This window comes from Mirounga angustirostris, unplaced genomic scaffold (assembly GCF_029215605.1).
Source record: "Mirounga angustirostris isolate CCGP_5_RB_7025 unplaced genomic scaffold, mMirAng1.0.hap1 SCAF_4, whole genome shotgun sequence".
NCBI classification, from domain to species: Eukaryota; Metazoa; Chordata; class Mammalia; order Carnivora; family Phocidae; genus Mirounga; species Mirounga angustirostris.
In genome coordinates, this window is record NW_026991712.1 from 96078279 (window position 1) to 96090520 (window position 12242).

The 12242-nt window shown below is 37.4% G+C and overlaps 1 protein-coding gene across 2 annotated transcripts in view; it reads left to right on the top strand.

The window, feature by feature from the left end:
- The window catches only part of SLC16A1 (solute carrier family 16 member 1), a 48862-nt gene that overhangs the window by 17805 nt on the left and 18815 nt on the right, over window positions 1–12242 (top strand). Inside the window, exons 2-3 of one of the 2 annotated variants that reach the window (XM_064588626.1) lie at window positions 5984–6079; window positions 11853–12113. In XM_064588626.1, the coding sequence (XP_064444696.1) occupies window positions 11897–12113 (217 nt within the window). In that variant the 5' untranslated portion in view covers window positions 5984–6079; window positions 11853–11896. The remainder of the gene's footprint in view (window positions 1–5983; window positions 6080–11852; window positions 12114–12242) is intronic. The other variant, XM_064588625.1, reaches the window with a different exon arrangement.

Here is a 12242-nt window from a genome sequence, read left to right on the forward strand (position 1 = left end):
ACCCAGGTGCCCCTCTTAGGGAATTTGTAGTTGAAGTTGCAAATAGCCAAAATTTCCCCATGTTTGTCATTCATTGAATAGCTTGCCTGGCTTTGTTGATGGTACAGCAAAAGTAGCTCTAATACTATAATAGTGATATATTGATCTAAAAGGTGATATATATTAATTGCCAGGAAGCCTTGTAGGAAAACTTAAACCCATTTCATGAAATAAGCCAGGAATATTTATAATGCATGTCATTTGGTGGTGGCACTAAATTCTGTTCTCTGGAAGCCTTTCTCAATACTGGGCTTTTGTTCACATGTCTCTGTGTTATTGATAAATTTGTATTTCTTCCTTTTCAAAAAATTTTAGCCTTGAGGTTTTGCTCCGCTGAGCAAAAGGTAGTTGACTAGTATTTAAGGAAGATCCATAGAAAGTTGTCATTCATCACATAGAAAAGTGTTAAGCTTGAACAATCTGTACATAAGACCGCAGTGGACAGAGAGGTGGCAGGAGGGCTGGAAATTAAGGGTATTGACTGTTTATGTTTGAGAAACCCTTGTCCCTTAATTTCTGACACACCCCTCAGTCTTATTTTAGGTGGTGAAAGGCCCTTAGTTCAAACAAACACCCTTCATTTCATCACTTACCCTTTGGCACCTGTACATTTACTTGAAACAGCAGTTCTTTCCTAGATCACAGTAGAAATGAGGACAGTTACAAATGTTAGGTTTCATCTGTGTCATGGTGCTCTGGGTCCTGGCAGGTACATATTGTGAGCTTTCTGTTGGGAAAACTTTGAACAAATTCCTGGTTTGGGTAGAAAATACTCTCCAAGGATACATATGGTATTTGGGACAACAAAAAGAAATGTGAGGAGGGGGCGCCTGGGTGGCACATTCGGTTGAGTGTCTGACTCTTGGTTTCTGCCCAGGTGATGAACTCAGGGTCATGAGATCAAGCCCACCTCGACCATCAGCTCTGCACTCAGCACCAAGTGTGCTTAAGACTCTCTCTTTCCCGGTCCATCTCCCCTTCCTCCCACCCACGCACATGTGCACACGTGCTCGCTCTCTCCCTCTCTCAAATAAATCCTTAAAAAAAAATGTGACGAGGATGACAGGGAATGCCTAATAAGCCAAAGAACTCTTAAAGGAAAGGAAATTATTATTTTGTTTTATAATAGAATTACCATATTTTTTTCCTTTTCAACTGACTGAATAAAAAGAGCAAAGATTTGACATCCTTATTCAAAGTTATTGTAATATGTGAGAGGTTATATATTTACAATTTTATCAAAGTATAAAATACATATATATAGTTCAAATAGACATGACTTAACAATGAAAAATAGTCCATTCTGCATCATCTCCTACCACTCTTTCCTGTATACATGTACATCAGCTTTTTTCTGTAATTAATACATTCAAGTTATACATCATTATTTACTAAAGCACTTATAAAATACTGCCTAGCCCACAGAGATTCTGAATGCACCAAGATGATATACCATCTGAATAAGCCAAAAACCAATAGATATCAATTTAGTTACTTTTGCAATCAAGTAGAGTTAATGATTTGAAACAACAGCCATTCTCAAAGTGTGGTTTATGAGCCCTTCAAGGACCTCAAGATTCAGGGTTGGAATCCTTAGATTGCACATTGTAACTAATCATTAAGAGATGATAGGGGCACCTGGGTGGCTCAGTTGGTTAAGCGCCTGCCTTTGGCTCAGGTCATGATCCCGGGGTCCTGGGGTCAAACCCCACATCGGGCTCCTGGCTCAGTGGGGAGCCTCCTTCTCCCTCTCCCTCTGCTGCTCCTCCTGCCTGTGCTCTCTCACTCTTTCTGTTAAATAAATAAATATCTTTAAAAAAAGATGATAGGTAACAGTTTATCAAATTTTGGTGTAGTATCAAGGTAAAATATCCATAATTATCTGAAAAGACTATTAAAATACTCCCTTGTACAACTATGTATCTGTTTAAGGTTGCTTTAGACCAAAAACTTTGAGATCTGTTATATTAAAAAAAGAAATCTATTTTATATCTATGGGTAGGATAGTCTGACCATGTAAATAGTAAAAAATCTAGAAATTATTAGTAATTAAAATATTGATATTTTTAGAGATTATAAATATGAGCTAAATATAAGTAAGATCTACAGTTAGTTTTCATATATTATGAAGGACAAACCCAAAATCTTTCTTTAAGATTAACAATTAGCAAATTGTTAATTTCTCTTTAAGAATAGTGTATTTAACTCTTTATAACGCTGGTCAGATTTGCCCTCAATGGTAAGGGAGATACAAACATTTGGAAGTTTGCAGAGCCAGGTTTATATTTTTCTAGGTTCTTTATATTGAGTTTGATCAAAACCATGCATTTCATAACTGCTGAGTATTTGGCTAGTTAACAGTAGTATAGTTATATTTCTCCTTTCACTAGTGATTTATGTTTTTTTAATGTTTTGTTCAGTCTTTTGTTTCTTTCTGTTCTGTTTCAAGTGGAAAAGAACGTAAAAGAAGGTGAGGTTTCCTAGACCTTGAATCTTGGGATTTACCTTGACGCAGGTAGTTCTGTAAACCATGAAACTTGACTAGGCCGGTAGTAAAGAGTAGTAGCTTAGCCACATTAACAGCAGTAGCTTCAGTAAATCAGCCTTCTGGGTTTTCCACGTGAATGTTTCCATGTGAATTTGAAACCTAAAACTAGTCTGCACTTAGTAACAAATTCTTTTAAGGTTATTGATTTTAGATACTTTCTGCCTCTTTTAAGTTCACAAACTGGCCATTGTCATTTTAGGAAATGACAGTGGCTTTGTTTTAAATGTTGATGGAGAAAGTGTAGGGAACATGATGAGTAGGAGTGGGGGCAGAGCATGGGGGGTATGTAGCACAACTTCATCTTTCCAGATTAGTTTACTTGCACAATTCCTGAGAGTCACGAGAAAAGGAAAAAAGGTCAGAAGGTGATTAGAGGAGAAATTAGGTGATTCTTGCACCATGGTCATTGTCAAGAAGTTAAAGTTGTTTCCCATTGTCCTTTACAAGGCAAACTGATGATGAACTTTCTCATCCCTATATCACTTTTTTTTAATCTCCCCATCACTTTCAGGGAACTGCAAGAGAGTCATCAAATAATAACTAAGCTAATAGAAAAGCTACTGTGCACACTGTAAGGATTAAAATCTTAAACTTTAATCCCTTTTAGCCTCTGGACTTGAGTACTCCTTCTTAACGGGGCTCTGAATACTGTGTGAGGGAGCCTGTTCTCATAATTTACTTGTTGTATGAACCCTTTTGTTAATAGCTGAGATGTGGTCAGTTTAAAAGGAAATAATATATTTAGATAATGATAATACACATTTTTTTTTACTGTGTACCATCAGAATTTTTTAAGTTAATAAGGAGAACCACTTGTCAGATGGTGGTAGAATTGTGTTGAATCCATATGTTTTTTTGAAGTGTTGCTTTCTTTCTTTTTTTTTTTTTTTTTTTAAAGATTTTATTTATTTATTTGAGAGAGAGAATGAGAGACAGCACGAGAGGGAAGAGGGTCAGAGGGAGAAGCAGACCCCCCGCTGAGCAGGGAGCCCGATGTGGGACTCGATCCCGGGACTCCAGGATCATGACCTGAGCCGAAGGCAGTCGCTTAACCAACTGAGCCACCCAGGCGCCCCGAAGTGTTGCTTTCAAAATTTGTATTCTCTTATACTTCTTGCTTCCTTCTGAATCTTTTTAAAGCTTCTTGAAGTTTTAAATCTGATTTTGACACTGTGGAATAAGGTATTACTAACTTGATGAGGCAAGTCTTAGTGACTAAAGATTGTAACTGCTTTAACTAACAGAGACAAATCATAGCTGGCAGCTAAGCTCAAAGTTTAATCACGTCCAGCACGTATTATCTGTTTGAGTCAGAGCTTGATGCATTAAATAGCTCTGCCGTCTGTGTGGATATCTCTCTATGTGTGTAAACAATCTGGGGCGAATTAATCTTTTTACTGTTCTTTGAAAAATTTCAAGTGCTTTTCTCTTTTTTCATACTTAGATGAAGGAAAAACTCATAAAAGTAATGCCTGGAGCAGTTCTGTTTAACATAATTTTAGAATTGAGACTGTTTCTTTTAGCAGAACAAAGCAGTTACATAGCTTTTTATATTTATTCCGGTAGAAATTTTAGGAAGCTTCAACTTGTAAATGTCTTTATCCCTCCTGAATCATAGGTAGGTAAAATACCCTAGGACAAAGAACTTTAATCTTTAAACTGGGTTATATTTTTAAGGGAATTATTCTTCAGATTTTCAGATTCAAACGTACTCTGAACTAAAAATCATCTCTCCTGAAAATGGATGCCTGGGGTCTTCTTTCTTTTCCAATTTGTTCCTTCCTTTTTCAGTTTGTTTTCTCCAAGAGCCCTTAACCCCTTTATGAAAGAAAGGTATATCTCTCTCTTATCCTAATTCTGACTATGGTTCATTGCCCCCATACTCAAAATCTCTGAGGCCCCCCAAACAAGAGAAAATTGCAGAATGCGTTGTCCCACAGTGTCCCATGACAGAAATCCAAAGAGGGGTTAGGTGAGAAATATTGGGGGAGGCAGGACTTTATTCCTTCTGGACAACAAACTCCTTCTTTCTCTGTTTTCTAAGTTAGAATTAGATTTAAAAAGTGGGATAGTTACCACAAGGATGGTGTCAATACATTTATTTCAATTAAAATGAGGTATGACTTTGTTTGACAGAAATCCGGCCAATTAGACTGTATGGTATTTTCTATAAATTGGGCTAAATTGTTAGCACCAAAGTTTTGACAAATATATTTAAAGCACGTAGAATACAACATATAATATGCCAGAAATTCTATTCTATGTAACTATTAAGCTTAATAACATTTTAAATGTAAAATTAATGTACAAGACAGTAAATATATTTTTTTTGTCTATACAAAACCCTGCACATGGAAGTTATAGCAGCTTTATTCATAATTGCCAAAACTTGGAAACAACCAAGATTCTTTCAGTAGGTGAACAGATAAATAAACTGTAGTACATGTAGACAGTGGAATGTTATTATATAGCACTAAAAAGAAATATGCTATGAAGCCATGAAAAGACCTAGAGGAAACTTAAATGCATATTACTAAGTGAAAGAAGCCAATTTGAAAAGGCTGTATACTGTATGATTCCAACCCTCTGGCATTCTGGAAAAGGCAAAACTATGAAGACAGTAAAAAGATCAGTGGTTGCTAGGGGTTAAAGAGGAGGAAGGGATGAATATTGGGAGCACAAAGGATTTTTAGAGCCATGAAACTACTTATTATGATACTATAATGGTGGATGCACATCATTATAAATTTGTCTACACATAGAATGTGTAACACCAAGAGTAAACCTTAAGGCAAACTATGGAGTCGGGTAATGATGTGTCACATAATAATGTACATACTGACTAAAACAAGACTAGAGTTCCAAGGAAAAGAATATCATTTTAGGATGTTGACACTATTTTCACATAGAGAACAAGCTAGGGATCCTCAGATAGGCCAAGTGCCTGAAGTCCGGATAAGCCAGCAATTCTGGCTGTGCAAAAAGTATTCTTTGACAATGGAGAATTATGCTTCAGGAGATTAGGACCTATCTGCAACTCTAGTGAGGTTGTGACTCTCAGAAATGTCTCCTCATACTGTCTAAACTTCTTCTGTAAAGGAAATGGATGGTATGTTCTCTGTTTCCCTGGGCACTTCACCTTTTCATCAGCCATGTTTGTCTGTTCCACCAATGAACAAGAATAGGTTGAGAATTATATTGTGACACAATTTCACCCATCCTAACAAGTTAATGAAAGGAAACTCCTGATAGGAACAAATTCATAATTGTTGTGGTGGCCTCCAATCTATATCAGATTACATCAATTTTGGCTAGTACTTCCTTTTGGGAAGTTCCAGTACCAGGAGGATTTGGAGGAGATGCCCTTGCCTAACATTCTTGAACCACTTCTCCCAGACACTTCTGAAGGAGCACTACCAAGTATGCCCACGGGATCAGTGCTGCTCTATTGTGTATTGCCAGTCCATGATGAGATAAGTACAAACATTAATGGTAAGCATTTAGAAACTTTTATAGCAATTTTTTTTCATTTTTGTGTATACCCATTTTGTATATGTTTGTATATAATAGTATCAATATATACTCTTTATAAAGACCCTGGTATACACATACATAGTTTTACATGATTTAAAATTTTACATAAAACATACTGTGTATGTCTAAGGTGTATTTTGGAAATGAGGTTTAGCATCCATTACACATCCTCTTTTCTAGTGTACATTAATATGTTGCAGAGACTTTAAAGCTAAACTTCCATTTCTCAGGCTTCCTTGCAACTATATTCCTGAATTTGATTTAAATTCTGCCAGTCACATGTTTTCATATGACATTTTTTTAAGATTTTATTTAGTCATTTGACAGAGAGACACAGTGAGAGAGGGAACACAAGCAGGGAGAGTGGGAGAGGGCGAAGCAGGCTTCCCACAGAGCAGGGAGCCCTATATAGGGCTTGATCCCAGGACCCTGGGATCATGACCTGAGCTGAAGGCAGACGCTTAACGACTGAGCCACCCAGGCGCCCCTTCATATGACATTTGTAAGGCAGAATTAGAACAGAGTTCTTGATGTCTACTCACTAGCTTTGAGATTTTAAGAAGCAGGGCATGTGGGATCCATCTTGATGATGTTATCATGGGAGGCACATACGGTTCTGGAGCTAACTGCAGAAATTAACAACCTTTAATTGCAACTTCCTGATTTTGATGATTACTTGATTTTGGCAGCTTTTTATATTGCTGGCTTCCTAATTGTGCCAGTAGTGATACGATTATGGAGTCAGTGGCTTTCTGGTTATAGAAGGAGGAGCAACTCTTGGTGGCCCGAGTAGTGCTTTGGAAAGCTTCATGGATCCAAGGGAACAAATGTTGGGAGTCTAGGGCCCATCAAGAGTAAGAGTTCTGTTCTTAATGGTTGGGATCCTAAAGGGCTGTGCCATAGGAATAAGGGTGCATTGGAGGTAAACCAGTCCTCAAATGAACTGCAACCTGATTTCAAGTCATCTGTATGACCAAAACATCTTGGTCCTTGAAATATTCTTGAAGAGATTCTAGGTTTATATAGCCCTAGGTAAATGAAAATCACTCAGGAGGAGGATACTATCCTAAGCCTCAAATTCTCAGTATAGATGGAACTGTACTAAGGATGGAAAACACAGAAGAGAAAGAAAGTAGATACCATGGGAAGGTTCAACCCACATCCAATTGGAGTCTCAGGGGAGTGGAGGAAGGGAAAGGGGAAGAAGGAATATTTGAAGACATAGTGGCTGAGAGTTTTTCTTTCTTTCTTTTTTTTTTCTAAAGATTTTATTTATTTATTTAAGAGAGTGAGAGAGAGCATGAGAGGGGAGAGGGTCAGAGGGAGAAGCAGACTCCCCACCGAGTGGGGAGCCCGATGTGGGACTCGATCCTGGGACTCCAGGATCACGACCTGAGCTGAAGGCAGTCGCTTAACCAACTGAGCCACCCAGGCGCCCTCTTTTTTTTTTTTTTTTTTTTTAAAGATTTTATTTATTTATTTGACAGAGGCAGAGATAGCGAGAGCAGGAACACAAGCAGCGGGAGTGGGAGAGGGAGAGCAGGCTTCCCGCCGAGGAAGGAGCCCGATGTGGGACTCGGCCCCAGGACCCTGGGATCATGACCTGAGCCAAAGGCAGACGCTTAACGACTGAGCCACCCAGGCGCCCGAGAGTTTTTCAAAATTGATGAGAATTCTGTTTTGTCAGTTTGACTATCTCTTGGTTATGTAATCTGTATTTTCTCAATGGTTTTTTTTTTTTTTTTTAAGTTTTTCTTTTTATCTTGTTGGGTTTCCTCAAACTGTAGGTTCATATTATTCATCAAATCTGGAATAGCCATAGCCATTAACCCCTGAAAATACCTCTTTCCCATTCTCTCCATTCTCTTCTTCCCAAGTCCCATTAGATGTATGCCAGATGCTCCCATTCTCAACTCCGTGTTTCTAAATCTTCCTCTCTCAGCTCCAGAATAAAGCTCTCCCCTGAATTCTATTTTCTTCAAACCTAGCCTTTAGATTCATTGTTTCTCCAGCTATGTTCAGTCTGCTGGTTAACCTGTTATTTCATTGAGCATGCTTTTTATTTCTGGAAGTTCTGTTTCAAGTCAACTGGCCTTTTAATAGTATTTAATATGTTTGTTTTTATTTAGTGGTCTTAATTTCTTATCTCATGCTTTTAGTCATTTTAAATATTCACATCCAATGTCTGTAGTTCTTGTGTCTAATCCAGCTATATTGAATTGACTTTACTTCACTCATGGTTAATTGATTCTTGATGTGTTTTAAAATTTTAGATTGTCAGGGCACCTGAGTGGCTCAGTCGGTTGAGCATCTGATTCTTGATCTGAGCTCAGGTCTTGATCTCTGGGTTGTGAATTCAAGCCCTGCGCTGGGCTCCACGCTAGGCATGGAGCCCACTTTAGATAGATAGATGATAGATAGATAGATAGATAGATAGATAGATAGATAGATAGATAGATAGGAAGTTTTAGATTGTCAGCTTATGTTTGGCAGGGCTTTGTCTGTGGGAAGTCTTTGCTAGTAAAGTCAAACATATATCTCTAAAAGAACAACAGAGGTTTCCCACAGACATTGACCTGCCAAGCACAAGCTCACCCAGTCCTGTAGTTGTGAATTCTCAGAAGAGAGCATTGTCTCCTCTTCCTTGTCTTCTTCCTTTTTCTCTTCTTTCTTTAACCACCAGATAGCCAAGAAAGAGAATTTGCCTGCCATTACCTTTTGCTTCTGTATTGTCTCCACATGCCACTGAACAGATTTTATCCTCCTTGTCACTGTCTTTGAACTATTTTTTTTGACCAATTCTACTGAGGCATTTTTTTAAGATTTTTATTTGAGAGAGCAAGAGTAAGAGAGCACAAGCAGGGGAGTGGCAGAGGGACAGGGAGAAGCAGGCCCTTGCTGAGCAGGAAGCCCGACAAATGGGGCTTGATCCCAGGACCCTGGGATCATAACCTGAGCTGAAGGCAGACACTTAACCAACTGAGCCACCCAGGTGCCCCTGAGGTATTATTTACATATAGTAAATGCAATTTGATGGGTGACTACTGCTACAATCATAACAGAGCATTTCCATGACCCAGAGACGTTCTCTCAGGCCACTTTGCAGTCAACCTCTTCTCTCCAACCCCCTGATCTGTTTTCTATTACTAGAATTTGGTCTTTTCTAAAACTTGATATAAATGTGACCATACAGAATATTTTTATGTCCTGTCTTTTTTCACTTAACATAAAGCTTTTATGATTCATCCATGTTCTTGCATGCATCGTTAGTTTGTTCATGTTTATCATTCCAGTATATGGCTATACCATGATTTTTCCATTCACTTGTTGATGGACATTTGGGTTGTTTTCAGTTTGGGGCTATTATGAATAAAGCTATTAGAGAATTCTCATATAAGTCTTTGTGAAGATGTATGTTTTCATTTCTCTTGGATAACACCTAGGGATGTAATGGCTAGGTCATATGTTTGTATGTTTAACTTCTTAAGAAACTGCCAAAATGTTTTCCGACCTGGCTGTACCATTTTGCTTTACCATCAGCAACAGCATTCTGTTGGCTTCATGAAATCCTCACCAACTCTTGGTATTATCAGTCTTAATTTTAGCCATTCTAGTAGATATGTATTAGTATCTCTTGATTACAATTTGCGTTTCACAAATGGCTAACAATTTTTAGCATTTTTTCATGTACTTCTTTGTCATCCATGTATCTTCTTTGATAAATTATCTGTCCATTTCTTTTGTCCGTTTTTAATTGAGTTGTCTTTACTAATGATTCATAGAAGATCTTTTTATGTTTTGGACATGTCTTCTGTTGGATATGTTTTGTATTTATTTTCTCCCAATCTGTAGCTTGAAATCCAATTTATACACTTTTTAATAAATGTGCTGTTATGTGACATTAGAAGTATTTACCTAATTTAAATATTGAGTCTTTCAAACCATGAGAATGGATTATCTTTTGTTTTTTAATTTCTTAGTAGTATCTTGTAGTTTTCAGTGTATACATCTTATACATTATTTGCCAGATGTATTCCTATTCAATAGTTTTTTGATGCTGTTGTAAATGGTATTATTTAAAATTGCAAATTCTAATTGCTGGTTTATGTATAAAGACAGATGATTTCTGGGGCGCCTGGGTGGCTCAGTTGGTTAAGCGACTGCCTTCGGCTCAGGTCATGATCCTGGAGTCCCGGGATCAAGTTCCGCCTCAGGCTGCCTATTCAGCAGGGTGTCTGCTTCTCCCTCTGACCCTCCCCCGTCTCATGTGCTCTCTCTCTCAAATAAATACATAAAATCTTCAAAAAAAAAAAAAAAAGATGATTTCTGTTTATTACTGTTACATCCTGAAACCTAGTTAAATTTCACTTTTAGTTCATGTACCTTTTTTTAAATATTCTTTAGCATTGCCTACATAGACAGTTATGTCATCTGTGAATAAAGACAACTTCTTCCTTTCTAGTCTTTATACCTTTTATTTCTTTTTTCTTGCTGCACACAGTAGAGGCTAGAACCTCTAGTACATACACGTTTGAGTAGAAGTGATGAAACCTATACTGTTGCTTTTAGGGGAAACTTCCCCTATAGGCTATTTTTTTCCTATCCCTGCAAGATTCATTGTCTTAAATCATATTTGAAGTGGGTTGAAATTCCAAATGGGTTGGAAGAAACAGTATTTACCAGTTGACTACTATACTACTACTATACTATAAGCTAGGATTTGTATTTTAGACTAAAGAATGTAGCAAAGAGTGAACTTGTCCTCTGTGACCAGTATTTATTGCTGTAATAAATCTGAGTGGAGATAATTTGAAATGGACATACTAACATAGTGTTGCAGGATGAGTTATAATATAAGGTAGAAGTTAGCTTCAAATAAATAAAAGGAGACCTTCATGAGAAAACAGGCAAGCCTACCATCACACACTCACTCTATCATCTATTCATAATTTAACAGGAAGTTGCATTTTCTCGTCATGCTGTTCATTAGTACTAGATGACTTCAAGAAAAAGGGGCAGTTTTTTATTTGAAGTACCATCTTTTGACATCATAGTTGAATTTGTGAGTTTAACTATATTGACTAGTTGTTGTTTAGGGCCTTCTTTTGTATAATGGAAAAAAATACCTTGAATCAAAGCAATTAGATCGATAAAAGGAAACTTTTCTGAGAGAATTTTCCAGCCCACTAAATGAAATTCTTGTATGTTCAGAATTATCTATTTTGTAAATTGCTATGTATCTAGTGACTCGGGTGCCCACTTCCTAATATTTTGTCAACATATAAATAAGAGAAAGTAAAAAGAAAGTAGTATGGAAGAATAAATTTTGGGAAAGGGGGAAAACTTATAAAGCCTGTGTTTAAGCCTGAAACTTGCATATGGCATGTGTTACGTGAATTTTGCAAGCAGATAAGTCAAATGAGGCAGTTAGTTACTCATAGTAATTTGAGGAATTATACTAACTGCTGAAACAAGTAGGCTTATTTGAAATACAAAGGCTATATGTATTAAACAGGATTTATGTCAGTTATGGTTCCTTAAATGGTATGGAGCTGTTTTCCTTTAAGCTACTATGGGTAATACCATGGCTTTAAGACTTTTTCTGATAATGTCCTTAGAAGATCATCTCTATTGGAAAAGTAATACTGGGAAACAATTCAGTTACTTGAGAGCTGGCTATAAAGGCCAGTGCTTTATTACTGACATGGTATTTTAATTTTATATCCTTCAGATACTTGGATTTGAACTGCATTTTGGAAATCATCTACACTTAAAATGCCACCAGTAGTTGGAGGTCCAGTTGGATACACTCCCCCGGATGGAGGCTGGGGGTGGGCAGTAGTAGTTGGAGCTTTCATTTCCATCGGCTTCTCTTACGCATTTCCCAAATCCATTACTGTGTTCTTCAAAGAAATTGAAGGCATATTCAATGCCACCACCAGTGAAGTGTCATGGATATCCTCAATCATGTTGGCTGTCATGTATGGTGGAGGTAAGTACCCCCAAGGCCTGCTGTTTTAGTCACGTTTTTTCATTCCCATTAACCATGACCACTCTTTTTTTTTTTTTTTAAAGATTTTATTTATTTATTTGACAGAGACAGTGAGAGAGGGAACCCAAG